The 26,764-nt window shown below is 53.5% G+C and overlaps 11 protein-coding genes across 11 annotated transcripts; 6 read left to right on the top strand and 5 right to left on the bottom strand.

Annotated features, from left to right (window-relative positions):
• The first annotated feature begins 76 nt into the window (after positions 1-76).
• BU26DRAFT_490802 (MFS general substrate transporter) lies at positions 77-2,806 on the top strand. Its single transcript, XM_033826065.1, has 13 exons — positions 77-669; positions 727-1,017; positions 1,080-1,216; positions 1,270-1,351; positions 1,405-1,597; positions 1,649-1,737; positions 1,789-1,870; positions 1,923-2,013; positions 2,064-2,151; positions 2,205-2,281; positions 2,330-2,361; positions 2,412-2,548; positions 2,611-2,806. Exons 1-13 carry the CDS (start codon positions 463-465, stop codon positions 2,686-2,688), a joined length of 1,584 nt encoding a protein of 527 aa, XP_033679747.1. The 5' UTR covers positions 77-462; the 3' UTR covers positions 2,689-2,806.
• Positions 2,807-2,929: 123 nt separating this feature from the next.
• BU26DRAFT_608278 (uncharacterized protein) lies at positions 2,930-5,443 on the bottom strand (the record flags this gene model as incomplete). Its single annotated transcript, XM_033835832.1, has 2 exons — positions 2,930-3,688; positions 4,451-5,443. 2 exons carry the CDS (start codon positions 5,441-5,443, stop codon positions 2,930-2,932), a joined length of 1,752 nt encoding a protein of 583 aa, XP_033679746.1.
• Positions 5,444-5,752: 309 nt separating this feature from the next.
• BU26DRAFT_522513 (FabD/lysophospholipase-like protein) lies at positions 5,753-8,793 on the bottom strand. Its single transcript, XM_033829806.1, has 3 exons — positions 8,352-8,793; positions 7,336-7,825; positions 5,753-7,227 (listed from the first exon to the last, which is right to left on the bottom strand). Exons 1-3 carry the CDS (start codon positions 8,488-8,490, stop codon positions 6,243-6,245), a joined length of 1,614 nt encoding a protein of 537 aa, XP_033679745.1. The 5' UTR covers positions 8,491-8,793; the 3' UTR covers positions 5,753-6,242.
• A 1,031-nt stretch (positions 8,794-9,824) lies between these two features.
• On the top strand, positions 9,825-10,420 carry BU26DRAFT_434431 (uncharacterized protein; the record flags this gene model as incomplete). Its single annotated transcript, XM_033824074.1, has 2 exons — positions 9,825-9,999; positions 10,071-10,420. The coding sequence occupies 2 exons, from the start codon at positions 9,825-9,827 to the stop codon at positions 10,418-10,420; spliced, it is 525 nt and encodes a 174-aa protein (XP_033679744.1).
• A 392-nt stretch (positions 10,421-10,812) lies between these two features.
• Positions 10,813-11,886, top strand: BU26DRAFT_85139 (competence/damage-inducible protein-like protein cinA). Its single transcript, XM_033836408.1, has 2 exons — positions 10,813-11,302; positions 11,357-11,886. Exons 1-2 carry the CDS (start codon positions 11,204-11,206, stop codon positions 11,777-11,779), a joined length of 522 nt encoding a protein of 173 aa, XP_033679743.1. The 5' UTR covers positions 10,813-11,203; the 3' UTR covers positions 11,780-11,886.
• On the top strand, positions 11,881-12,939 carry BU26DRAFT_522511 (uncharacterized protein; the record flags this gene model as incomplete). Its single annotated transcript, XM_033829805.1, has 5 exons — positions 11,881-11,985; positions 12,133-12,284; positions 12,332-12,572; positions 12,623-12,646; positions 12,711-12,939. Coding segments are annotated over exons 2-3 (266 nt in total), but the record flags the coding sequence as incomplete, so codon positions are not given.
• BU26DRAFT_85136 (uncharacterized protein) lies at positions 12,377-14,109 on the top strand. The gene is made up of 5 exons (XM_033836407.1): positions 12,377-12,646; positions 12,711-13,309; positions 13,375-13,506; positions 13,572-13,771; positions 13,829-14,109. The coding sequence occupies exons 1-4, from the start codon at positions 12,571-12,573 to the stop codon at positions 13,752-13,754; spliced, it is 990 nt and encodes a 329-aa protein (XP_033679741.1). The 5' UTR covers positions 12,377-12,570; the 3' UTR covers positions 13,755-13,771; positions 13,829-14,109.
• Positions 14,110-15,079: 970 nt separating this feature from the next.
• Positions 15,080-18,004, bottom strand: BU26DRAFT_522509 (SPX-domain-containing protein). The gene is made up of 4 exons (XM_033829804.1): positions 17,830-18,004; positions 17,328-17,730; positions 15,676-17,272; positions 15,080-15,614 (listed from the first exon to the last, which is right to left on the bottom strand). The coding sequence occupies exons 1-4, from the start codon at positions 17,832-17,834 to the stop codon at positions 15,247-15,249; spliced, it is 2,373 nt and encodes a 790-aa protein (XP_033679740.1). The 5' UTR covers positions 17,835-18,004; the 3' UTR covers positions 15,080-15,246.
• A 248-nt stretch (positions 18,005-18,252) lies between these two features.
• Positions 18,253-20,235, top strand: BU26DRAFT_490787 (NAD-P-binding protein). Its single transcript, XM_033826064.1, has 3 exons — positions 18,253-18,358; positions 18,412-19,228; positions 19,294-20,235. The coding sequence occupies exons 2-3, from the start codon at positions 18,652-18,654 to the stop codon at positions 19,824-19,826; spliced, it is 1,110 nt and encodes a 369-aa protein (XP_033679739.1). The 5' UTR covers positions 18,253-18,358; positions 18,412-18,651; the 3' UTR covers positions 19,827-20,235.
• A 2,488-nt stretch (positions 20,236-22,723) lies between these two features.
• On the bottom strand, positions 22,724-24,042 carry BU26DRAFT_85038 (uncharacterized protein). The gene is made up of 6 exons (XM_033836406.1): positions 23,853-24,042; positions 23,412-23,796; positions 23,082-23,363; positions 22,987-23,032; positions 22,781-22,931; positions 22,724-22,730 (listed from the first exon to the last, which is right to left on the bottom strand). The coding sequence occupies exons 1-5, from the start codon at positions 23,899-23,901 to the stop codon at positions 22,923-22,925; spliced, it is 771 nt and encodes a 256-aa protein (XP_033679738.1). The 5' UTR covers positions 23,902-24,042; the 3' UTR covers positions 22,724-22,730; positions 22,781-22,922.
• A 52-nt stretch (positions 24,043-24,094) lies between these two features.
• On the bottom strand, positions 24,095-26,758 carry BU26DRAFT_490783 (uncharacterized protein). Its single transcript, XM_033826063.1, has 4 exons — positions 26,555-26,758; positions 25,922-26,503; positions 25,567-25,864; positions 24,095-25,507 (listed from the first exon to the last, which is right to left on the bottom strand). Exons 1-4 carry the CDS (start codon positions 26,736-26,738, stop codon positions 24,184-24,186), a joined length of 2,388 nt encoding a protein of 795 aa, XP_033679737.1. The 5' UTR covers positions 26,739-26,758; the 3' UTR covers positions 24,095-24,183.
• Positions 26,759-26,764: the final 6 nt, after the last annotated feature.

The raw sequence follows: 26,764 nt of genomic DNA, 5'->3' as shown, positions 1-26,764 counted from the left end.
GGTCTAGCCTGACTAAGCCTAGCACTCCCGTATCATCAGACCTCACAGACCGTGGCTGCCTCCTGACAACACCTATAGCTCGCGGATTGTGTTCGGCAAAACGACGTTTACGAGATTTATTCGTCATCCTGCGCCTAAATTCTTATCAGATCAGACCGGATGCGGCCCTTTCGAGCCCGCCATGTGGATCCATCCGGTCGATGGCCCTCGAAGGTTTCCTTGTGCAGGGGGCCTCCGGCGAGCATGCGTATCGCATTAGGCCTTGAACTCGAGTACCCTACGCGGCAGAGGAATGACTCTTAGTGCTTTATCGCCGACTGTCGGCCGACCTCACGGCTTTTACCCTCTATAAGTATGAGGCGCTCTTCCTTTGCACACCCTTCTGTATACCAATGAAGACACCTGCTCTATTCTGCTTGGAGTATCAGGCTCAATCATCGTTTTTCTTTTACTTTGCCTCTCATGGATATCGCCGACATGAAAACACATCCGTCTTTGGATGTGGCTTCTCACGCTGCTTCGCAACGGGACCTCGTGTGGGAAAGATACCTGCAGTTATTAGCTGAGGAGACTTCTATGCCCGACAAGATATTTAACAGTGGTTATACTATCCGCGACCTCGATCCAAACTTAGTCGTTCTTGACGAAGATGCTCATGAGCACCCTCGTGTAAGACTCGGTTCACTTGTAATGGCTATGACCCCATAGACTAACAGAGCTTGTTAGACTTGGCCGGTTCGAGAGAAAGCCCGTGCAACCGCCATGATTGGTGGCTTTTGCTTCCTATCACCGTTCGCAAGCACCATATTCGCGCCGTCTGTTCTCCAGGTCATGCATGATCTACACATCACTGATAGTACGGTCGGCGCCCTACAAGTCTCTATCTTCATGTTCGCATACGCTATCGCCCCTCTCTTCCTCGCTCCCCTAAGCGAGAGATATGGCAGGACTGTAGTCATTCATGGGGGCAACCTCATCTTTGTGGCATTCTGCATAGGAGGGGGATACTCCCAGACGGTTGGTGGACCCCGTTCTCCACTGTAATCTGCCCGAGTTTAATATGGCTGACCATTTGACAGACTGCCCAATTTTCTGTATGCCGTTTCCTGGCAGGGATTGGTGGTTCAGCAGCCGTCGCGGTCGTCGGAGGCGTAGTCGCGGATATCTGGGACTTGAAGTCTCGGGCGAAAGCATCTGGCATTGTGATGATTGGGCCGTAAGTACATAGTCGCATCCACCTTGACCGCTACTTCGGCTGAAACGGGCAAGTGTTCTAGGGCCCATCATTGGCCCCGTCTGTGGCGGATGGATGTCCGAAGAAGCATCATGGAGATGGACTTTGTGGGTTCCTGTATGTTGCACCCTAAGTGGCAATTATCTACTCTCCATCTGATGTCACCCTAGGCGATCGCATGCGGCGTTTTATCACTTCTCGGTTTATTCCTCATGCCGGAATCGTACGCACCGCGTGTCCTCCAAAGAAAGCTCAGCAAGGCCCAGAAATCTCGAGCAAACGATCATCTATACACTGTTCTTGATCTACAGCAGCAGCAGCACGCTTCATTCGGTGCGTTACTAAGTGAGGTTGCTAGACCACGTAAGGACTCAACTCTACCCGCACCAGCATTCTTCTAAGGCAGCACCCCAGTTGTTTACCTTGTGCTCGACCCAGCACTGCTTCTTGGGTCCCTTTTCTATTCCATTGTGTTCGGCGTCATCTACCTTCTTCTCGTTACGGTAAGATCTCTGGAGTCATTCCGGTGTCGACGCTAACAGCACGAAATCAAGTTCGCAAACGTTTTCGGCCGAGGCTACGGTCATTCTGTTGGTATCGTGGGCACGGATCTCCTCGCCCTTGGTGTCGGAATGAGTAAGAACTCCACACGAAGATCCTCACACCCTAATCTGACCAATCCCTCTAGTTATTGGTACCGTTGCCACCATCAAGGTTATGGATGCGGTCTTCAAGCGGGATACGTCTACGGGGCAGCTTAAATACAAGCCCGAATCTCGGTACGTTGTACCCAGAGTGCGTCTAAAAAGGAATAAACTGACACGAGTAGTTTAATCAGTTGCATTGCTGGAGGGCTCCTATGTGTTGGTGGCCTTTTCATGTATGGGTTTTCGGCATTAAAGACACACTTCATTGTGGTATGTAGCTCTTCCACGGGCCACGTTCAATGCCCAACCTGACACCGCTCTAGCCACTAGTAGGCTGCGCGATCTTTGCGATCGGTGGCATCAACATCATGCTTGCGATTCAGCTCTACGCCGTTGACGGGTAAGTACCTGCTTTCCTCGCGCCTGTCTCTCGCTTATCCTTCCGTAGTTTCAAGTATCCCGCTTCCGCATTTGCCACCAGTAAGCCACTTCTGACCCTCTTCAATCCTCTCACCGCTGATCGAACTTAGTCTCGGTGCTTCGCTGTCTCTTTGCCGGTGCTTTCCCCCTCTTCGGGCCCAAGCTCTTTGACAGGCTCGGCGTTGATTGGGGTGTTGCTCTGCTTGCCTTCCTTGTATTGGGCATTGGTATGCCGTTGATTGCTCTTGTACGTATTGCCCGTTAATTGGGCTGATCTTATAATGGCGTGGCACTAATACTTCTCTGTAGCTGTACATTTTTGGACCGAAACTACGTAAGGTTGGTGTTGACCGCATGGACAGGTTTGTGGGAGATGAAAGAAAGTAGTCCCCTCGATGAAGACGGAAGGCTGCATGTCGTGCACTGTAAAGTAGCAAATCCCAGCTCTCATACTTAGTATAAGAGCTCCCTCCGAGACTGCTTACGGAATCACTAGTGACGGGCGAGTAGGTAAACTATTTCTGATGCGAATCTCGCCAGTCGCCTATTTGGGAGTTCGAGGAACGTATCCAAGCCTATGATTTTCGCCTGCTATGACCCCCGAACGCGCCTTCCCATCTCCTTTTCCTCAGAAATCATCCCTACCATCATCACCATACTCACCACCGGATTCCCCTTCATCCTCCTCAGCCCCACCCTGGAACTCCTTCCACCCATCCACGATAGTCCTCAAGAAATTGAGCTCCTCCTGCAACGGCCTAAACTGCGAATACTTCTTCTTCGACTGCGTTAGCAGATCAAGGCATTGGCTCCCACTCGTCTGCAACTTAGAGATCGTCCTCTCAATCCCTGCCTTATCCTGCGCCGCCTTGCTACCTCGCCGCTTCGGGCTCACGACAGCCTTGGTTCCTTGCGCAGCAGCTTGCAGCGCCTTCTCGAGCTTGACTCGCGCTTGCTTGACCTGCTTCGCGTTGGCTACTTTCTCGTCAACGTCGTGGGGGATGTGCACCTCGTGGTCGGCCTTGGGGTCCGGCCGGTTCGGCTTCTTCATGTCGAGCCGCATCTCCCAAAGCGAGTCTATGATCGCTTGGCTCGCATACCACTCGATTGTCTCGATCTCCTTTTGGAAGGTGTCTTGGAGCGAGGCGAAGCAGATCTCGGCTTCTCTAAGCGCGTGGAATAGTTTGCTGATGGTGTCGTCGAAGAAGAGTTGTTTTTCGGTATATGTGCGTTGTGGGGGCCGGAAGCGGTCTGTTGGTCCTTGGTAGTTAGGCTCGTGAGGGAAGAGGAGAAGGTCGTGGAAAGAGCGGGGACGGATACCTGGTGGCCGGTAAGTCATTCTTCCATCTGCGTATCCGCCGTACGGCACACGAGAGGATCGGTGGGACTGCATTGAATTAGCTGGGTAAGAGCACTCGGGCCCAGACGGAGAAAGAGCGAGAGCAAGCGTCGCGAAACGTCTCATAACGCCTTAGATCCTGCGGCTTCTTATATCCAAGGGCCATGCATTCCGTCACCTGGTAGCATCAGACGCCCGCCCAATAACCGTAGCCTGACCCGATCACAGGCTTAGCATCGACGCTGTTTGCTACTCCCAGATGAGGTAGGTGATACTCGCACGACACTTCATTTCACTGCCTCCAACGAGACGCGTGAGCGCTACATCCGGCGAAGCGAACCCTACACCCGGCGGGTTTGAAGTCAAGAGCAGCGTTGCACGGAGACATGGAAATCACTGAGCTGGCAGCATTTGATTCTAAGCGAGACGGTTACATGTCGCCGGTACCCTTCGACCTGCTCCTCCTGGTTCGCGGAACGCGACTCTCCCCACTCTGTGATACAGGAGATCCCGCTGCGTGGCGTCAAAGAGCCGAGAACCGAGATGACGCTGTGCTGGCATAGTGGAGAGCAGCGAATGCAAGAAGCCCGGTCGACTGCTATTTGGCTCCGCGAAACAAGTCAGGATCAGATGATCGGCATTGCCGCCCACCTCACTAGACTTCTCAGGCATGGACTTAGTATACATACATGACATCGCACTTGCGCTGCGATTCGGTTACTAAAAGGGGCTTCCGATAAAAAGACCTCTTCCTCTCCACCTTCCCAACTATGCTCCGCCTCCCCTAAAACCTCACTCCCCTCTACATACCTTCTCCTCCCTAAACCACCACGGCTCCCCCTCTATGCCTTCACCCCCTCGATTACCCTCATCCTCCTCCCCATCATCATCATCCATACACTCCCCCAACCTCTCCAACTCCACGCTCAACCTCTCCCCCATCGGCGCCAGCCTCTCCATATCGCCACAAAACGCCTCATACTCCGCCTGAAACTCCTGCTCCGTAGCAATCCACTGAAAGTCCCACAGCTCCAGAAACCGATCAGCAAAAAGAAGCTCCGCTCTCTTAGTATCTTCCTCGAGCTGCATGAGCTGCGCTATCATTTCATCGCCCCAGGCTAGCCGGTCTTGCTCGAGTGCGCGCTGGGCGGTTGCGCGGGCGTAAAGGTGGGAATCGAGTTCTTTGATGAGCGAGCGGCGGAGGGTGTAGAGTGAATTGGGCGCGTGGCGCGTGGAGGATTGGGAGGGGTACGCGCTGAGGGTGAGGTCGGAGAGCATGCGGGGGCCCATTCCTTCCCACAGCGTCCCTTGGACTTTCTGTTCGAAGTTGTGCAGCAGTGTCGCGGTCTTTTTGTCGAACTTCTTACGGATCGCGGCACGTTTTTGCGTTGTACGCGCGCGGGCGATCGACGTGCGATAGCCCTTCGTGAGGTCCTTCAGCGCCTTGTACAGGGCGGCAGAGAGATCCTGGAGCTGGGTGTAGGCTTCCGGGATGCGAGGTGGGGGAGGTGGTGGTGAGTCGCAGCGGGCAGGAGGGAGTGGTTCCAGGAAACTATCAACTCGCTCGTGCGTGGACTTTGACAGTGGCGGCGAAGCGAAACCAGACATGGATAGCATAGCCTGGAGGCCTTCAGCTGGCGTTGGGGTGCCGACTGACACCTCGTTATTCTCGGGCTCTGAGACCGAGAGGGATTCCAGGAGCGCATCGAGGGAGGCAGGGCAACCTAGGGAGCTCTCAGGTCGGGGCTCGCCCACTGCGTCCCAGGACGGCTCGCGTGTGGTTGTGTTAGTGTTATTCTCCATAGTGCTGCTTCGAGGATATCAGGAGGAGACTTTGTACAGCTGCTATAGAGAGGTGGAGGGAATGGGATGAAGGAGCGAGAAATACTTCGTGGGGCCATCTTTATGTATAAAAAATTTCCCACCATGTGTTGAAGCCACCCATGGAACGTTCTGTCGTATGTAAAAAATTCTCTGCATGTGTTGAAGCAATCCATGGACTTATGTCGCGTTGAGAAGTGTCAGTGTCTGTAGACGTACACGTTGGGGTAAGTATAGGCGAAGCTGCGGAAAAAGATGTCAGGCACATGCGAAAAGACACCCATTGCCGCATTGCAAAGCTCAACATGGAGTTTACCGAATATTATGCCCAAAAAAACTACTAAGAATGTGGTATCTCGTGCGCTATCTGCTATATGCAAGAACTGCCGTGAATAGTCAGGCGCCCCATATGCTTACAAAATTTCAAGAACTAAGAACGCCAACGCCGATGCCCAGTATTACGTCTTCGCGATATCCACAGCGAAGGGAGGGGTATGTGATGTGACGCCGCCAAATGCACATGCTTCGCTATGCAGTAAAATGTATCCAAAGTTGGGTGCTCTCATGGTCGTGAGGGTCGCAGCCGGGGCAGAATGCCCGGGTTTGGGGCAAACCGTAGTTGAGGGCGAGGTCGGTCACCGGTGGAACCGTCGAAGGTTGGGATAGCTGATGGAAGATCCACGGTTGAGCCGTCAAGATTTTTGACTCAGGGCCAGAAAGACGGCGACGAGGATGTGGAGTCCAGACGGCTCAGGCTGGAGGATGGCAAGCTCAAATCGGTTCAATTCTTGTTGGCCGTGGTGCTGTTCTCGTCGGTGACTACAGGCTGCTTTGTGTTCGTGCTCGTGCCCAAGGTCGCGGTCGCGGTCGCGCGGCTGCCCTTCTTATTCGGCGGTTCTCTCTTGATCATGCTGTCCTCCTCTTTCAATGTGCCGCTCAACCATTGCCCCATATGTGTTTGCCACCTCCTAAGGTCCTCGTTCTTTGTCTCCTCCCGTAGCCGTCTATGTCGTACTAGCCGCTCAGCGACCTGCCTTATCATCACTTGTGGAGGTGCGTACTCCTGTAGAGGTACCTGTCTCTCTGCAGTCTCCCTAGCCAAATAGGCGTTCGTAACCTGCTCCATTCTTGAAAGCGTTTTGCCTCCCGGAACTTCTTTGGTCTCGCCCGTCTGAGGATTTGTCCAAACCCCCTTTTCCCAGTTGTCGAGCTTCATGTCTTCGAGCCCCTTGTTGACGTTGAGCCGCTTGTACCACCGATGCTCGCCGCGAGCAATTGTTTTCATCATTTTGTGTCTGTCTTCACCCTCCGTGTATTTGATCAAAACGTTCTTGAAAACGGCAAACTTCTCCGACCACTTCTTCATCAGCGGTACTTTTCCGAAAGGTCCTGGCCATACGGAAGCGAACCCGTCGTTTGACGTATCTGGTCTTCCTGTGCCGATTGAGAGAAGCAAGGCGGGTTCGTGATCATCCCCTTTCAGTGAAGCGTGTTCGCTATACGCAGCGTACGAGGGATTATTCTCGCGTATTCCTCCGTCTTTGAAGCCAATCTTGCGACCTGATCCGAAGTCGGCTTCAAGCATCTTGAAGAAAAAGGGGGCTGCTGAAGTAGCGCGAGTGACTTGCCAGATCTTAAGCTTATCTGCGCCCTCGTTATAGGGAGTCACCCAGACAGGTGCAATCTCAGGATCGTAGCGGTGATCGTATGTCCGAAGGAGGTAGGCTTCGTCAATCATACCGGAGTGGGTTGCGGTGAGGCAGATACTACTTAATGTCAGTTGCTGAATCGTATTTGAGCCGCAGACCTGATAAGGACCAGGCAACTGCGTCGGGATGTGGAAAAGTAAGCGAGGGGGTATTCAGTGTACTTACGATTGACAGATCCTATCAGGTTGCAGATAGGAACTTGATGACGACGAGCTCCCGCTTCCAGTCTCTGAGCCCTCATCCGCGCTCCAAGGATGCCAGTCATGGCCGTCACACTTATCATGGTGCTTGCAGAACTCGCTTACGATTCTTTGCACCGCTTTCTCCAAGGGCTTGTGATGGTATTTCGTCGCCAAAGGAAGGACATTTCTCCGATGACCAAAGAGATCCTCGCCGACTTGTCGATATATTTCCAAACATTGAGGGACAGTCATGCGTAGTCGTGCCAGCATTACCGATATCAACCCGCCAGTGCTCGTTCCGTACATGTAGTCGAAGTAATGGCAAGGGAGAAGCTCATCTTCGTTGAATGTCCGCCGTCCACAGCCTTTCGGAGGGCCTTCTTGTTCTTGTATCCGTTGCTCGATCTCGGCGATCTCGTGCATGACGCGTTGGAGGATAAGTAGGCTGGAGTAGCCTCGAATACCGCCGCCATCTAAATCATAGTCAGTACTTGGCCTAGGTGGTCCAAACGAACATTCTCGAGCGGTCGCGCATAACGCAGTCCAGCGCATTCGAGCGGTAATTGTAGCTCTGCTTAAATTCCCGTGCTCTGATTAGAGTATCTGCTATGTATGGATTTGTTCCTGAACTCCAGTTTCGCACGCCCGCATGGGACGCTTGTGGCTCTGCTCGGTTCTGTTTGACCATCCTGGCGCAAACCGGCGACGTATCGGAGGATCAACTCGACTATCGTCTGCCAAGTAGCATTATGAGTCGAGAACGAAGAGCCGTGCGAAAGCCTCGGGGGAAGATACGCCGGGCGGAGCTGGCCAGGTTCGTGGAGGACCATGACCGGAGCGTTTGGTCGTATAATAGCTCTAGGCATCCTGCGAAAGACATAACAAAGTCCCTATTACCGCCCTATCGTATGCGCCGGACTGGATAATGGCGTGACTGCTACGGGGAAGGTGCTGGCACCACTAGACGCGCGCTGCGAACTAACGGAGACGTGTACGTACCTAGAGTCAATATGAGATCCTCCCAGCAGTTGGACTTGTTCACACCATCCACCCACGTTTGCCCCGTCTTATCCGCTGAGGAGGCCGTCGTCATTATCGAGGCCGGGCGCCGGGGAGAGTCGACTGGAGGTTGCAGCATCTTGAAGGCCGTCAGTAGCTTATTAGCGCGCCAGACTCGTGGCGGCAAAAGTTGAAACGCGAGGTAGTGTCAGGGGCGACTGATGTAGAGGGAGCAAGGCTAGGGAGCAGCCTGGCAGTAATAAGGCCGCAAAGCATCAAGTGAGCCTCATGAGCAGCCCGCTGCACTCGAAACGAGGTCACGGAGAGCTGTGGTGGCTCCTTCGGTTGTGGCGCTGGAGGATCGCGCTGGAGTCTCGGGGGTACTTACCCCTGATTGGTCCGCGGTGAATCTTGCGCCTGGCTGCCGGAGCTGTGCAACGGCTCCGCCTCGCGCCTTCTTCGCTTCTTATGGGGCTTCGACTCCTTTTCTGTTCGGAGTATTCAGGGGCCGCAGGCTTTGTGCGATGTGCACGGCATTTAAGGTGCTGAAGTCATTCCGGCACCCGCATCCTTCGCCCTAGGACCATATTCTGGGGTACGGCATGGTCCACTATTGCTCACACCCGCCCATTCCGAACAGATGCAAACTACAGCACGACTCTATTGTTTGCTCGGAAGGCAGAGATATGCGGCGATAACCGGTGTGAGCCCTGGTTGTCCACAGCTGGAGCCTGCAGCAAGCTGCTTGTGGTCCAGATGACGCCTCCGTGTGACAGAGGGCGTGAGCAAGCCGGAACAACAAACTCGCAGTCAGACTGTGAACGAAGAGTCAGAGGTGAGATGAGCAACAGAGTCACCTGGATGGCGTTTTCGCTCCGTGACATGAAGACCCGCCGCTTTCCTTTTCGCCTGGCTTGAGGAATGAAGAGAGCGTTGTTCATAGTCGTGTCTCAGTATTCCTCTGTGAGACCTCAGAGATTGGTAACACAGTGGAGCTTGATTGTTCTAGTCACAGCCAGCAAACATTCACTCGATCCACGTCCACGGAACAACACAGCAGAGTCACTGTGGTGCGTGGTAACAGGGCAATCCATGGTGAATGAGATTGCACCCAATCACACGAGGTTTGCTGCGCCATGCTGCCAAGTAATAAAAGTAATAATCTTACCAATCAGTTCTCTTCGGCCGACGCCGGATTCACCAGCCACCATGTCCCAGGCTCGCTTGCCTGCGGCGCAGTGACGCAGCTCTTTGATGTCCCAGGCCTCACTCCACCTGCTTTCACCCATCACCAGACACCGCACCGCCGCATCGCCGCCCTTCCTATACAAAGCCCACGAACACATTCGCTACCCTTCGTGAACCACAAACCAGCGACCAACTGTGCTCTCCACCGCCGACCGACAGCCCTACGTAACCCAGTCTCAGCCTTCATCGTCCAATTTGGAGCGACACACAATCACACGCGCAGTCATGACCTGGAAAAGCACCTCCACCTCTACCGGCGGCACGAACTCGAGCAAGGCAAGCACGCTCTTCGGATTGAACGAGGACGACAAGGCGAATATTCTCGTCTACAAGTATCGCTCGGGCAGTAAATCACTCGAGGTGAGCTCGCAGCATGATCTTTGCAAGGCATTAGACTCCGGTAAGTGCGCTCGCTTGAGCCTCACCCAACCATGGACGAGTTGTATGGCTAACAGAGGGCGGCCTCTTCAGACCCAAACCTGCCCTTCCTACGCGTCACCAAGAAACAGATTCCTCGAGGCAACAGCCGGTTAGAGGTCAGTGCCGAAGACCTGCTGATGCCCGAGGAACGCCAAAAGTATGGCGACAAGCCTACGCTGAAGTCCTCCCTCGCCAACGTTGGCCTCCCTTCCAGCGCGTATTGGAAGCGCCTCTTCTTCAACTCGTACCCGGACCTATACATCGTTTCGAAATCGGTATCACCTACATCTAGTCCGGCGAGCTCGAAGGACAACTCGCCAGAGAGCTCACAGCATGTGAGTCCTTCGACGACGTTCCCGGTCGACACGCCCCATCCCTTGCAGGATCCGCAGGCATCGTAGCCGCTCGCTTGAGGTTGGGTTGGATTGGGCCCACCAAATAGACTGCGGTAGACAAACCGTCTCCGGCCGATGTGTCTCACCTTTCACTCTCTTGACTCATCGCCATCCCTTCCTCAACAACGGGAGTGGCAGTGCAGGCTTCGAGAGTCCAGCCCACCTCTAGGCCGAGCGCAGCCGGCAGCGGACGTAATTTCCAACGAACCAATGATACGTTTTCCTTCTCAATGATACCCAACGTCTATGGTCTAAAGGCACGGCGTTGATTGGGTCTCTCGTTTCTCGTATATCCTTTGTTCTCTTTTGAATTCATGTATGGAAAATAGGCCTTTGGCTAAGACGCGGCCGCTCTGATTCGGTCCGAGCGATCGACTCCGCTCTTGCTCGTGGGTATTTCTTATCCTCATAGAACGTAGTCACCAGTATATCTCATAAACATTGCATACTCACTCTCTACCTTTTTGCTAAGAGAGTTCGACCTTGTACAACGTCCTGCGCATGCTCCACTTGCGAAACAAGCTGCAGACGCCACGAACCAGAGGATCAGACGGAAGCTAAAAATCTCTCCGATAGTCGCACGAGGAAAAGGAGCTACCCCACTTAGCGTCATACCTAACCCATCTTACAAATGTAACTAGATATACCCCGCGCTGGAGCTCTTTCCAATCTCCAGAGTGGGCTCCTTCCATATCTACAGCTTCATAAAACACCCCTCTGCGGCAATCTCAAACCTCAAAGCCTATCCATTTGCAGCTCGTCTTCATCCACAGCCCTCTCGCATTAACAATGTCGTCCTCATTCCCACCCGACGAGGTCCGGGAGATCGTCCAGGAAGTCGCAGCCCTCCTGAAAGAGCGCAAAGAAACCATCTCAGTAGCAGAGACAGTACCCACTGACCCCACCCCTTCATTTCTTCCGCATTCACTTACAATCCCACAGGCAGCAGGCGGTCTCATCTCCGCAGCCCTGCTCTCCTACCCCGGCGCCTCGGGGTACTACAAAGGCGGCCTCACCCTCTACACGCTCGACTCGCGCATCGCCTTCGCTGGCTGGACGCCCGAGAACTTGAAAACATACACTGGGCCCACGCCGGAGATTGTTGCGGGATTGGCGGAACATACGAGGAAGACGTTGGGCAGTACGTACACGGTTAGTGAAAGCGGGACGGCGGGGCCGACCGGAGGGACGACGAAGAATAGAACACCGGGTTATGTGGCGCTGGCTGTAGCGAGCGAGAAGGGGACAGTGACAAGAGAGGTGGAGACGGGATTGGGTGGGGATAGAGAGGCGAATATGGTGAGGTTTGCGGTGGAAGGGTTGACATTGGTTAGGGATGTGATTAAGGGAGAGGAAAAATTGTGAGGGCCGTGGTGGGGATAAGTGAGTGCAAGTCATTCATCGTAGCCGCAACACTGGGTGGTAATTGATTACGTTCGTTTGCTTACATTGGCTTGCAGGTAGAAGAGGAATCCGGCAACCGTAACGATCCACTTTCTTCGTTTCAGAGGCACAGTCGTTGTGCAAAAGATCGCGCGCCATGTATCTTTCAATGTCGGCGTCCGAATTAGGTTAGGCTGACTCTATCCGATCTCCAGCCGCAGTCCTCAGCCTTCCTACTGCAGCCTGCTGTCTTGGGAACAAGGAATTCCTCCTCTTCCATCTCTCCTTGTACCGCTGCGGATTGTCATCTGCTCACTGACCTATTAGTGGGACAGCATAATCCATGGATTCGAGATCTTACGAGCGGTATTTACGTCGGCTACGCTTGGCGCCTGAATCTAGGGTGCAGTATTTCGACAGCCGAGAGGGGAACATATCGAATGAATATCTCAACGACCAAGAGCTCGAGGCAAAGATGCCAAATATCGTATGTTGGCCACATATCAATGCGACGTAGACTCATAGATTTCCTAGATCAGCGCCGTTGATGATAGCGCACAGCGAAGTCCTGGGAGTTTAACAGGAAATCCTTCTCCACCTTTCATCCTGATGCAAGCCCAAAATTGCTCTTTAAGCGCCTCCAACATATCTGCTAACTGATTCATAGTTCTGCTGCGGGCTACGCGTTAAGGCCGGACAATCCCCTTCAACTGTCTTCCAAGATTCTGCGATCTTTTTTTGAAACCGGCCTCTTCCATCAACATCCAGCAGCTATGTACAGCTCATACCAACCGCATTACTCATACTACACTGAATACGATGCAGAAAACATCAGGCCCATTGCCATTCGTAAGTGAACTACGAAGTAGGCCTTGATCTCTCGGGACGGATTGCTAAGGCGAGCGGATCATAGATGTGCTTCTTCTAGCTCCGACGGGCTTTGAGATCATCTACTGCGCCTTGAAGATCCGGCTGAAGGACCTAGCAAGTGTCTGCTTTCTGGGCTCTAGCGACTTAGCAATTCTCACAGACTTAAGAGCCAGCTGCCTCCGTAAGGCTTCTGCATTTCGGGCATATCCGCTCTACCTTTTGAACTCTATTATCGAAAGCGCGACCGAGCTCATCGAGTCACGGTCAAACGGGCTTTTGGCTCAAGTCCAGAGCGTAGAAGGCACGACTGGAATGTCACCATGGAACAGGTTTCCTCTTGAAAACACTGTCGCCAGCTTCGATGGGTTTAGACTGCGTAATTTTCTTAAATCATTGCATGCCATCAACATGAGCCTCAGACTCAACCTAACTTGTTTGCAGTCCGCAGCAAATCTTGGTCCCTCTTTCCGGAGCACAGCAGAAAAGATAGAGATGGCGAGAGCGCAAATAAACGCACCTGCCATACTCTCAGGCCAGCGAGACCAATTTGAAGATCAGGTACGATTCAATGAAACGAGACTGCAGGGGCTGGCAGACCTCACTACGCAGCTTTTGGGTAGAGTCAACGCGCAGATTAACGTGGTACGTAGAGCAAAGCACACTTTGCGCTTTTGAGAGCTAATTTATGCTTTCTTTCTTCCTTCTAGATCTACAGCTTCACCGCGCAAAGGGGCAACGAGCAGAACTACCAGATCGCCAAATTGACGGCCGCAGATAGCCGGACCATGAAAGCCATTACTGTCTTGACGTTAACGTTCCTTCCCAGTACCATGCTCGCAGTAAGTCCTATGCCTTCTTTTCCTTGGTAAGTTTTTCAATGGGCTGCGTGCTAACGCCGGTCCAGTCACTATGGGACGCTGGTATCTTCACGCTTAGTCCAGAAAGAAGCTGGCGCATATACCTTGGCACCACGTGCGGACTCACCGCCCTGGTGTTCACGATTTGGTATGTGTATGTTCAGATAGCGACGAGGGAGCAGAGGCTAGCTATGAGGGATGAAGAGCAGGCTTTGAAAAAGGAGAGTTGATGGCCACGACACGCAAAGTATGTTCAACACCAAAGGCTCGTTCCTTCTCAAAGGCGTCTAAAGCTTCCCCACAGCTGCAGGCAATTTGTGTTTGGATTCGAAGACATGACCTCTATCCCCAAGATAATCCTCAATACTTCATTCCTTTTCCTATGGGCACCGCCTTTACGATTGTCACCGGGTGCGTGTGGAGCATTTTCCTTCCCTAGCAATGCCCCCCCTTGCGAGATACGGGCTGTAGGAATGGTTCAAAAGTGTGGGCGAAAGCTTACGCTTGAATGAATGTCTTTCTTGCTTCTTCACGCCTCATGTCTCGTTTTGTTACTTAGCACTGTACCGCATGTCACATCCTCACTCTTCCTTTTCGAGAGCCATGAATACTTCAGTGCTTCGCATCACCCTCCAGCACTACTCTTCACATCACACAGTTTACCTGCACTTACATCCTCGTCCGTTACCTGCTTCTTTCTTCTCTTCTAAAAAAGATTCCCACCCACCGCCCACGGCCAACGCCAACGCCAACGCCAACACCAGCGACCATGTTCCCAATCACCGCCACCATCGTGCATCACGCCGCCGCTCCCATCGGCCCTATCGTACCCATGCTCCCATATCCCCAGCCTCCCCTCCTCCCCGTCCCTATGCCCCTCCCACTCATCACTCCCCAGCCTTTCCACCCCTACATCCACCCCACCCACAAAACCATCCACATCCTCTCCTACTCCCTCGCGCGTCTCAACGCCGGCGACCCCATAGCCCACCACCTCCTATACACCCACCGGCCAGTCGGCGTGCCTCCCCTCCTCACCGTGCACTGCGAGCGCTGGCGCGCCCCGCCGCGGCACATGTGCGAAGCATACTCCGGCGTCAGCGGCGCAATCCAGCAGTTTGTTGAAGGGAGTCGGACGGCGAGGAGGGATATGTAAGCCATACTCCCTTTACAATTTCCACACATATTGAAGGAAGGGGATGAAGAGAATGGAGGAGAAGTGAAGCTGCTAACGAAAGTAAAGAGACGACGCCGTGCAACAGACGCTCGCGTATTTAATGCAGGGTCCGCATGTAGTGCTGATAGAGACGTGCTGTGTGGCGGGGACGCATAGGAGTGTAGCTGCGGCGGAGATCATTCGGAGGAGGTTGTTGGGGAGTGGAGTGCCTATGGACGTGCATGTTACGCATGTGCATCGGGTTAGGAAGCCGGGTGATGTGCTATAAGAGGAGCGGTCTCGCGGCTATGAGTGTTATGGTATGGATGAGAGTTGGGAGTTTGAGGCTGGTAATGAAGATACTGAGGAAACGAACGTGGTGGGATGATGCAAGCCTGCCCATATCATTAGTGGATTTTGATGCATGTATTAGACAATACCCATCTGCGCTAGCACCGCAACGCCAGGCCCAGCCCCTAATCATACCATTTACCAATACAATGCAAGTGTGATGCAATACGCCGCGTACCCAACCCCTCGCAAAACCCGCCTTCTCTCCATCCCACTCATCCCTTCAAACCACCCTTCCAATTTCCGTTCCACCCCCCTTTCCCCAGCCTAACCCCAAAGCTCACCGCCACCGCCGCCAGCAATCCTAGACACAGCAAGCTCGGCCCCCACTTATCATGATACGTAACCGCCCTCCTCTTCTTAATCATATCCACGCGCCACATATACAAGCCAGCGGAGTAAGCTAGCGCACAGCAGGCAATGACGGTGAATGCCCACGCAGCCGTCAGCGCGAGATTATCGCCGAAGTTGAGCAGCGTAGCGGCGATGGAGCCGAGGAGGATGCTGAACTCGAGCCAGGAGAGGAAGGTGCGTTCGGTGGCGAGCTGGACTTTTGGTTCTACGCGCACGGGGACGTGGATTCCTGCTTAGCGTAAGTTTCTGATGCGAGAAGACAGGGAGGGGGAATGGGGGACATGACTTACGCTTTCCCTTGGGGGCCTTGAAGTGCTTGACTTCACCGGGCTGTTTCCAGCTCGGCACACCCAGCGTGAATCCGCCTTCGCCAACTTCGGTCGCTCGCGGTCGTGGAGTGAGCGCTGCGGCAAGGCTCATCATCGCATTCCCAAAGTCCTTGGCCCTCTGCTTGATGAGCTTGGAGCGGTAATGCCAGCCTCCTACGCGCCTTGCCTCTTCTAGATCCTCTTCCTCATCCTCAGAATCGTAAAGTGGGTAATCGTTTTCGTGTATCTGTTGTGCGGAGATACGTTCCTCGACATCGAGCGCGTTCGGGCCGTCACCATTCTGAATAGTCCCGTAGTCACGCCGCCGGTCAAGATCATGCTGTTCCATGGCATCACGCGCCTCACGCAGCCTTCTAAGCCCTTCATCGTCGGGATGCTCGCTTGCAGGTGGGAGCTCCGTAGCTGCGTAGTCGTCATCGTCGCTCTCGTCCAAGTTACCACTAGTACTAATATCGTTGCTCGCGCCAGGTCTCTCGATGCCAAACTTGTGGCTGACAGGTTTGCGGATGTCGACGTCCATTTGCGGAGCCCAGTACGGCAACAGGTTTATCCTTGTCGGGTTGAGCGTCGAGGTGCCGTGGATGTATTTTGAGAATTTGGGGACTGCTTCTACGAGATGTGAAGCGGTTAGGTCGCGGATCCATTGCGGTGGCTCCTGGCCGGCTTGTGTTTGGAGCTTAACTTCCAACACTGCATAGGGGAAGAGCTCAACGTCCTCTTTAGGGATTTGCGAGAAAGGCCAGTCGACCCCAATATCCATCCGGCGCCAGTTGTTACCCGAGCGCTGGCGACCATCGAGATTGTCTTCACGGACCATGGCAAGTTCGGTATCGAGTGATATTCGAACACGGGCATCGCCAGGTAGCTGGAAGGCAGTACGGTGGTAGAACGAACGCGTAACAGGGACGAGGTTTCGAGTCAGGACGCGGTACTGGATCTCGCGCGCGAGCTGTTCATCAGACGCAATATCCTTCTCTGGCCTCTTATGCTCTCGTCGGTCCTTCTCGAATATCTGCTCAGGCATGAGTTCTCCCCGCAGGTAAGCGTTGACGTTCTTCTCTTTCAGCTTGAAACGGGCCTTCACCGATTCCTCGCCAGTCCAGTCTTCCCGGTGAGTTTTGCGCTCGATGAAGCATTGCTCGGTCGCCATGTCTCCATACCAGCGGATACGGATAGCCTCGGCGCCCTCTGTCTTCTTCAGCCGCCCCTCATATAGCTCCCATGTATCCGTGTTATCAAAGTAGATGGATGTGATGGCGGTATCATCTTCGCTCCAGTCCTTGCTCGCGTTGTAGACCAGCACGGGCAGATGCTTGAGGATGATGAGCTTCAGCTCCAGCACGTTGTCGGGATGCACCCAGTATTTCGTTGTCTGGCGGACAAAGTTCTGCTGCTTGCCGCCAGCCGCCGAATCGCCCTTAACGGGGTTGCCTCGCGTGCGAACGGTGTCGTAGAGCTTCGAGAGTTTGAACACGTACTCGTCGTAGTGGTCCTGGAAGAAAGGTTTCTGCGACAGGCGCGTTGCGAAGACTGGCTTCAACATCCAGCGCGTCACTTTCTGCGATTCGTTAGCATTTCGCCCACGAGGCCGGAACGCGTGGGGGGCTACCCACATCGTGCTTCTTGATGATCTTCTGGAAGCCCGTGTAGTTGAGCTGTGTGAACTTGGCCAGGTCGTGCACATCGGCAATGACGTCGCTCAGGTCCTCCTCCAGGAGCTCGAAATCCTCCTCGGTCGGGCCGTCCTCTCCATCCTGGCCCGGCTCGCCATCCAGCCTGGCTACAACCTCATTAACCTCCTTCTCCGACGCGGCGATGCGGCGGATAATCTCTTCGCTCTTAACCTTCTGGAAAGTATACACTTTATCGAGCTCCTTCTCGAGCTTCTCAACAAAGTCCTGCTCTAGCTTGTTGTCCCATTCTTGGGGCGCGCGGAGGGCGGTTTTGAGGTCTTCGTAGTCGATGTAGTTGTAGATCCAGTCTCTGTTAAGCGACTGCTTGAGCTGGTGGCCGAATCTGCGAATGAGCGGTTAGGTATGCCTTACGTCAAGCTCCAGCTCCGCGCATGCAGCCGGTGAGGGGTGGACGGCATGGATCAGCCGGGGTGGGACGAACCTCATGGTGGGCGCAACGAGGGCAATTGCTCGCCCGGGTGCAATTGGAACGGGCGACGAGAGGGTTTAAGAATGAGGTAAAGCTAGAGAAGCTATGCGCAGAATCGAAGATGTCTGATTGAAACGAGAGACAGCTCCCCGCCGCGACGTGGTGCAGAAACTGATGAGAGGGAGCTTGGGCCCAGCCAGCCGATCTTGAGGTGCCAGCCACATGCAGCGAACGAGAAGGCGCCGTCACCCCACGTGTTTCTGCGCTTTTGCTGATCGATGCAGCTTCCTCTGCAGCTTGCAGTGCCGCTTCCGCTCGAGAAAAGCACTTCCAAGCCCACTGACTTTTCAGTCGAAGCTGTCATTGCTCTGCTGTGTAACGATGACGGGCAGAGGATCAGATCTGATCGATAAGCCATTGGCCAATGAGACGCGTGGGGGTGCGTACCGAGGCTGGCACGTGCCCGCAACGTCCATTCCCACGCCCAACTCACGACCAACTCCCAGAGCACAAGGAAGGACAGAAATCCAGGAAGCAAAAAGCAATATCGCAACCCTCCGAATAGTCTCGTCCGGTATACTAAGTATTTCAAAGCACAACGAGGCTCAGCAGCCTCCTCCGCAACTCCGCAACGCCCTCCGCAACTCTCCCGCAACTCTTTGTCATCCACCCAGGGGCCCAACGACGAGTATAAAACACAACCTCCAATATGTCTTCAATCTATACAATCAGTCTAAATCATCCAAAAGTCAGCATCTCTCCAATCTCCACCTCAATTTCTCTTTACTTCCCACCATTTATTCCCCATAACCCCCAGCCCTCCCCTCCCCCACGATGTCCCCCATAAAAGTCGGCTTCATCGGCCTCTCCAGCACGCAATCCTGGGCCGTCTGGGCACACCTCCCCTACCTCGCGTCCTCCTCAAAGTACGAAATCACCGCGCTCTGCAACTCCAGCCTCTCCTCCGCGCACGCCGCCATCAAAGCCCACAACCTGCCCCCGACCACAAAAGCCTACGCCACGCCCGCCGAGCTCGCCGCGGACGCGGACATCGACCTCGTGATCTGCTCCGTCCGCGTCGACAAGCACTACGACGCGCTCATGCCGGCGCTGAAGGCTGGCAAGGACGTCTTCTGCGAGTGGCCGCTCGCGAAAGACGCTGCGCAGGCGGAAGAGATGCTGGCTGTGGCGAAGGAGAAAGGCGTCCGGACGCTGGTGGGGCTGCAGGCGGGCGTTAGCCCGGGGATGCGGAAGGTGCGGGAGGTGCTGGTGAGTGGAAGGATTGGGAAGGTGCTGAGCAGCACGTTCCATGGGACGCCGAAGTTCTTTGGGGGGACGGAGTATGAGGGCCTTGCGTACCAGAACGATCCCAGTGTTGGCGGGAACATGGTGACTATCTACGGTGTCCACTGTGAGTTCCTCCTTTCCTTGATTTGCAAACCCAAAATAAAGGCTGACTGTGATGCGATATCCTAGCACTCGAAGCCATCCAACAAGTCCTCGCGCCATTTACTTCCTTCACGCCTCTTCTCGCCGTATCCCACCCCACCGTGCAGCTCACCACTTACGCCGGCGAACCCACCAAGACTATCCCGCGCACCTCGCACGACCAGTTCCTGCTCCAGGGCAGCCTTTCCTGCGGCGCCGTGGTGTCGTACCATCTCCGCGGCGGCCCCGCGTTCGGCAACGAAGCTGGCCATATATGGCGCATTTACGGCAGCAAGGGCGAGGTCCAGGTCACGGGTCCCGATAGCTATTTGCAGATTGCGGATGATAATGTGAAGATCGAGGTTTTTGAGCATGAGAGTGGGAAGACGGAGACGGTGGAAGTGGACAAGGATGCTTTTAGCGGTGAGGAGTACCCGCTGTATGCGAGGAATATTGCCAGGTTGTATGAGGCGTTTGCGGATGGGAAGGGCGAGGATGAAGGCGTGCTGGACTGGGAGGCTGCTGTGAAGCGCCACGCGTTCGTCGAGGAAGTGTATGAGAAGGCTGGTGTGAAGAACTGAACGTAAGGTCTCCTTATCTCGGTCTTTTTTATCCTGTCACTCCTTTTTTCTTAGCTGTCAATCCATCATTCTTTATCTCCCCTATTCCCGCCTTCACATCAAATGTCCACCTCAACCTCGTCAGCTCCCTAGCCCCTGATTGCCTCCTCAAATCTCCCAGCATAATATCTACAATGCCAACAGTCTACATCCTCTCCTACGGCGAATCCAAATACCGCCGATATCCCCTCGCTCAACTCCATTTCTCAGACGCTCTCTCCCGCATCCCGCACGAAGCGACCTTCATCGGCACCATAAAATGCTACACATGCCCTCCACCCTTCGATATCTGCCAAAGATACAGCGGCATCCACCGCATCTGCCAAGAGATTATTATGTCTGATCCGGAGGCTCAACGTGTTATATAAGTGACCCCATAATATCTTCTCAGCCCAAGAGCATAGTGAGTGTGCTTTTGCCATGGCCCGACAACGTATACGAAGCAGTCAATCTGCAAATCGTGCTGATATGATGCGTAGGGGTCGCGCCGTGGAACGTGTTGAGTGCGAGTTGCGTCTACACGATCCTGTCATGATATGGGTGAGATGCGGGTCGGGTGTGCACAGGAGTGTCGCAATAGCAGAGGCAATTAGCAAGGAACTACAAGGCAAGGGTATCCGTACCGTGGTTAAGCATGTGCATTGGAGGCAGCGTCCAGGAGATCAGGGGTAGCCTACTTCTAGTCCTTCGACAACTCAACTGTAATCTGCCCTTGAAGACGCCTTTCTTCCCCTGTGGCCTTCTTGCTATCCGCCGGAGTCAAAAACAAGGAAACATTTCGTCGGCGTTGACCTTTCTATTGTCACTTATTCCAGCCCGGTACAGTCACCTACGTTAGAGTATAATAGGGCTGCTCTTCAGACTCTCATTCTATGGAGTCCTCGGTCCCTAGCCGTAAGGGAGTCTTAGCCGAAATCAATCTGGAGACTGTGCTGAATCCGTGCCTACAGATAGCCACGTGGAGCTTGTTAACCGTTAAATTACCCCATGCACCTGGCTATGATATAGAAGGAGTGTGGCTAGTATGCATAGGAATGTCGGTACAGCGAAAGCTATCAGTAAATAGCTGCGGGAAAGGATATTTAGACTGTAGTCGAGCACGTGCATCGTGTTCTGATCGATAGCTACAGATTTCTGGGGCTGGAGGAAGTCTGGACACCTCCTGCAATGGAGTATCGAATATTGATAGACTTCGTCCTGTTTGCCACGCAATGGACCAATGCAGCCTGTATGCCATGGTCCTCGGCCACTTCCGGGCCGTTGCATCGTATTTAGAGGGCACGGGCGGCGGTGGGAGGAATCTATGTGGCCTCTTTAGCCTCCCTATAAATACTATAGCTAAGACGTATAATATAGCCTCGGCTATTCTAACTCTGCAAAAGCTACTCAGACTCGACGCTCTCTAAAGTACGCTTTTCTTACTATGTAGGTTCCTACTAAGCCTTACGTATGTAAGCCCTAAAGCATATAAATAAAAAAATACGTTTAAGTTAGGGGAAATTTTATTAGATAGAGTCTAGAATATGGTGGGGTATATGTTTTGGATATTCTTATAGCTGTATCCCTGATCCATGTTGTAAGGATCCTCCAGGTATTGCTGAAGGCGTTCAGGGGCATCTGGCAGGTCTGGGTGTATTCCCCACGCAAAATGCAGAGCGTCGGACGCAAGCTGCGCCTGGTGCGCACCGATATGGCCTCTGTAGGAAATGACGTCCGTTATAGAGGCCCCACAAAGAATACATTCGCTAGGAGGGCTCATGCTGTTTTGCCAATGAGCTTGCATTTCATGGTTGAGCCATTCCTCTCGACTCTCGAACATACGATCGGCGGTATCGCAGTGTTCGAATGTGCAGAGGTAAGAATGCAGATCTCTGCACGCATGTGCCCTATGATTTGTTAGCTTCACGTAAGCAGTGGTAGACCAAGAACATACCTCCAAGCTTTTGCAGAAGAAAGAACGATGGATCGATGGCAAATAGGGCATTCGTGCGCTTGTTCGTACGTACTCCGGGGCGGAAGTGGCAGGACCCATGCATCTTCACCTCCGTCCTCCTGCTCTTGCCCCTCCTTAGCGAATTCGGGCTCCGTATGGAAACCTCTGGAACTCCTTTCGCAGTAGAGAAAATATCCACGGCGCCTTGAGATGGCACCCCCCAAACGATGGAGGATATAATCTGGCGCGCCGGGGAACTTCGCTCGGACATGCCTGATGTCAATTTCGCGACAATGTCCCGTGCTATTCCTGCCATTTATAGCCTCCAAGAATGGGCTTGGAGCCTCTAAGTGTACTCTCTTGAAGACTTTGAATTCTCGCTTTGTGTGTTCTGACTCTGCGGTTTGCTCCCAGAATGCTACCTCTTGGATTGCCTCCTCAGAAGGCTTATGCTGGACTGGTTGAAGTGGTGGATTTGGGCCGCTCATTCGATTGAAGGGACCACTCCAAGATTGCTCTGTTGCTTGTTTCGGTTGCTGTGGCGGCTCTTCCTCTCCTTTCGCGCGCTGAGTAGTAATTCTTGCTGCTGTGCAGAACTTCATGCTGCATTTGTCACTGGAGAAATGAGGTTCTATATGAGCTAATGGCTTAATATGGTAATCGTACCAAGTTCTGAAGACTGACTGGCCTTGAGGGTACCCGGAGCCAGAGCAGCCCCGCCGGGGACACCGGTCGGCACCTGGCGGTAGCCCTAATTGCAGCATAAGGGCCGACATGACCAGGCAGGCGCCGGGAAAGACGGTGTTGCTCCATTCGCTGTCGGTAATGGGTTCACCATCGGAGTTGGTATCTAGAAGAAGATATCGACGTTGGCGGATCTTTTGCTCGCCAGGTAGCCCTCTGAATTGAGTTTCTAGGAAGGAGTTGAATACCTAAGATGGGGAAATTAGGTCTTGACGGTCAAGAAGGGTCAAGTGCATACCTCGATATGACGAAAATACTCATATGGTAATGACCTGGTCCTCCCTAGCACATCCTCAAACCGAACACTGTCCTCTGGCTGAAATGCAGGTGATCGAAGAATGCTATTGTGAATCGCCCGTAGGATTGCATATATCCGTAAATTAGATCGCCTGATCTACCTGCTTAGTGTGTACTTCCAAAGCGGACATGGGATGACGCCTACACGATTTGATCCAATGTTTCTCGGACCTGCAAAGGCAAATGTCGGATGCTATCGTAGTCAGATTGTGATTGCAAAAAACCCAAGACATCTGACTTACATTTGTAGAAGTTGTATACCCAAATCCCGAAAGCTCATGATAGTTGTATTGACTGTGTCAATCCTGTTGGAAACGTGGTGCAAAGTCGTAGCTGCATCCTCGATCTGATTGGCGAGCTCGTCAGTCCTACGCAGTTGCGTCTTTGTGTTGTTTTCAATGGATTGTTGTGTGTCGGTTATCTTCTTGTCGATCTTCTCTACATTCATCCCTTGCTCCAGTATGCTTGCCATGAGGGTGAGATGCGATCTGTGACCCTCAGCTTCTATCCTGGAAACGGATTCTCTATAACTCGGTCAGCGCCGATCCAGTAGCGGTACCCGTCGAGCTTACGAAGTATGCGTTGCGAGAAGCAGGTTGATACTGAGCACTTTGGCCCCGATCGCAGTCCTAAGCTTCACGACCTCATCGCTCATGAACACTGTCCATTGTGATTTCCGTCCGACAGACTTTAGGCACCCTCGGCGATGAACTGAGTATGGTCCAAGTGAGGTTTCATATCTCTGGATTCTCTCAAGGAACTCTTGCAGCGGGATGCGACACGTGAGAGCCATCCCGCGAATAGCATTGACATGGTCGACGTTGCTAGCAGTGGGCTGCAATGCTTGCAAGTGTCGGAGCGTCCTCTCCAGCGCTTCAAGCTCAAGGAGAACGTGTTGGTATTCTGTCGAAGCGCCGGCCTTGTCCTTCACAGCCTTGCTGACCTTCGCGATCAGGGCTAAACCACCAACGGTCAGTACAAATTTTCGAAATATCGAAAGCAGGCACACTTACCAATTGCAGCGATAAAGTCACCGACAGAGAACCCGAATGCTGGCACCATCACGTAGGAGTCCGCATGAGAAAGAAAGAATGTTGACGAAAGAAGCGCTGAAGCTGAAAGCCGCCAGGCGGGGTCGTGACAGCCTTCATAACTCACAGCCTCGTCAACGGCAACCACGTGCAAGGCGCATTCAGCCTTGTGGTAGGCCCATGGGCGAAAATGCTAAGGGCATCTACACACCAGTGTAGTAATTCCCCTAGGATCCCACGGAGCGTGTTGAATGTACATAGCGGCAGCATGCAATATAAAATGAGACAGGCTGGAAAAGGGATTATACATTCCTCACAGCCCAATCTCTCCCTCTAACTTCTCTAATTCTGGATTCACACTCTCTTCACTCATCAAGCTCAAGGCAGCAGCCCTCTGCGCAAATGGAATCACCTCCTGCACCCTCTTCCCCTTCACCAAACCCGCAGCCACCGCGCCTAGGAACGTATCTCCAACCCCATTCACGCTTACCACTTCCTCAGATCCCAGCACCTTCTCCGCAGGGAACAGGCGCACATACAGTCCACCAACCCTTTCATCCCCGTTCTTGCTCCTCGCTAGGACATATTGCGATTCCTCAGCTGAGCCCAACACTGGATCATCTGGCCTGACCAGTTGGGTGAGCAAAACCCCCTCAGGGCCGAGCTTTGTGAGGATTGTTGGGAAGAAAGGGAGGAGCTTGACGGCTTGTTGTGGGATCCCTTCATCGACGAGCGCAGACGTCGTCGTCACCGCAAGAGGGACACGCAGGCCAGAGGAGGGGATACCGAGCGCGTCAACAAGAGCAAACCAGACGGGATGATCGAAAAGGCCAAGCTCGAAGGCGTGATCGTAGAGAGCTTTCAATTCCATCGAGTTGGGCGTTATGATATCAACTATTGGGTGAGGGAAGGGGTGTTGGGTATCATGATGGAGGTTCTCGGGGAAGATGCGCAGACCTTTTGCAGTGGATACCGGTTCGAAGATAGTCGTGGTGTTCGGCCAGGACCTGCTTAATGAGAGCCATTCATGTAGGGCGTCAGCATCCCAGTTCGCATCCACGACAAGGACTTTAGGTGGAGACGTCTTTTGCACTGAAATCTTGTGGAACATGTGGCCGATGGTTGAGTAGGGGACCTTTTCTAGGATTTGCATGTCTGCCATGGCGAGAGTGAGGTCTTTGTTCGCGTTGTTGACGGCTACGTATTGACCCGTGCGGTCTGGATAAGGGAGAGTTTCGATGCCATCCACGTTGAAACCTTCGTCTTTTAGCTTGGTCAAGGCGGCGCGCCCGGCGAGGTCGTCTCCGACTACGCTGTAGAGCTGCACGGAAGCACCGAGGAGGTGGGCGGCTTTGGCGATGTTGTGAGCTACACCACCGATTGTTTGATTGATGATGGCGGGATTTGAGGTTTGTGGCGTAGGGTGTGTCTGGTCAGGAGAGTGCGGTAAGGGTGCGTAGTCGCACGAGAAATCGACTGCCAGGGCACCCGCCACGATGATATCGGGATTTGGTGATATTTGAGATGTTGGCGCGGCAGGAGGAGCATCTGAGAGTGATATGGATGCATTGCTCAAGCGCTCTTTTGCTGTCGAGGCAGGACTGGACAAGGCTGGATTGAAGCGCGAGGAAGTGCGTCTACGAACTTACAATCAGCTCCAGGGTCTATAACTGAGCAGCAAGAAAACTTGGCTCACCCTTGGGCTTCGTCTTGTTTTGCGTCTAAGATCGCCAATTCTCTGGCTACGATGGTGGCTCGCCGGACGTTGGATTCTATGAGTGCTCTGTTGGCCGGAATACTCTTCCCCTTGCTCAACTCTTTGATCTTGCTGAGTATGAATGGCGTGTTGTCTTTGCCTGAGATGCCTGCAGCGACAGCTTGGCTTATGGCTTCTTCGATTATTTCGTCCATGGTTTCCTTTGGAATCGCAAACTCCTCAGGAACAGGGTTTGCGAAGAGCAGTCCGGAATGGATACGGAGCGAATGCTGGGCATCTATTTGGCTCTTAGATATGGCTCAAAAAGTGAGACGAGAGACGTAGAAAGACTCACGGATGATTGCAGCCGCCTCCATCTCGTTCTCGATGGTAGTTGGGCTCTTCACCCCGCTGTCTCTGGACCAAAAGGCAGGGAAGTCCACGTTCCCCTTACGGCCATCAGCAAAGGTACCGACATAGACACCTTCGGTCTCAAGATACTCAAGGGTCCGCGGGATGTCTAGAAAGCTCTTGCAACCGCTCGAAACGACAGTGACCGGCGTCCTTCCCAGCTCTGTCAAGTCGGCGGAAATGTCCATACTAGACTCTGCACCACGGTGCACTCCACCGAGCCCACCGGTGCCAAACACCTTAATGCCCGCCAAGTGTGCCAGTAGCATTGTCCCTGCTATAGTGGTTCCACCGTGGAATTTCTTGCCAGCTAATCGCAGACCACATACGTGGGCCAGGTCTCTGCGAGAGAGCTTCAATGTTGTATCCTTGCCGGCGGATTCCGTAAGCCGTATAATCTCCTCGGGGTTCATGCCCACGCGTGCGACTCCATCAAGGATACCAATGGTCGCGGGGACCCCGCCATTGACGCGGACGACGCTTTCGAGGAGCGATGCTAGAGCCACATTTTCGGGATACGGAAACCCTGGGTAGCTTGTTAGCTCATGCTCCAGCAATAGAGCATTTTTGAGCCTACCGTGAGTATATATCGTCGTTTCGAGAGCAACGACCGGTTTATTAGCATTGAGAGCTTCCCGCACCTCCTCCGAGACGCGAAAGAAGCCATTGTTAGTGAGATAGCGCCTGTTAGCTCCAAAACATGGAGATATTATCCTCTGCGGTAGGCGCGGCCTCCCAATTGCCGGTGTAATGAGCCCCATGGCACTCTGTGTGAAGAAACAAACCA

The sequence above is a fragment of the Trematosphaeria pertusa genome (assembly GCF_010094035.1).
Source record: "Trematosphaeria pertusa strain CBS 122368 unplaced genomic scaffold BU26scaffold_14, whole genome shotgun sequence".
In the NCBI taxonomy this organism is placed as follows: Eukaryota; Fungi; Ascomycota; class Dothideomycetes; order Pleosporales; family Trematosphaeriaceae; genus Trematosphaeria; species Trematosphaeria pertusa.
Note: the sequence above shows the minus strand (reverse complement) of the source record. Positions and strands in the feature narration are given on the sequence as shown.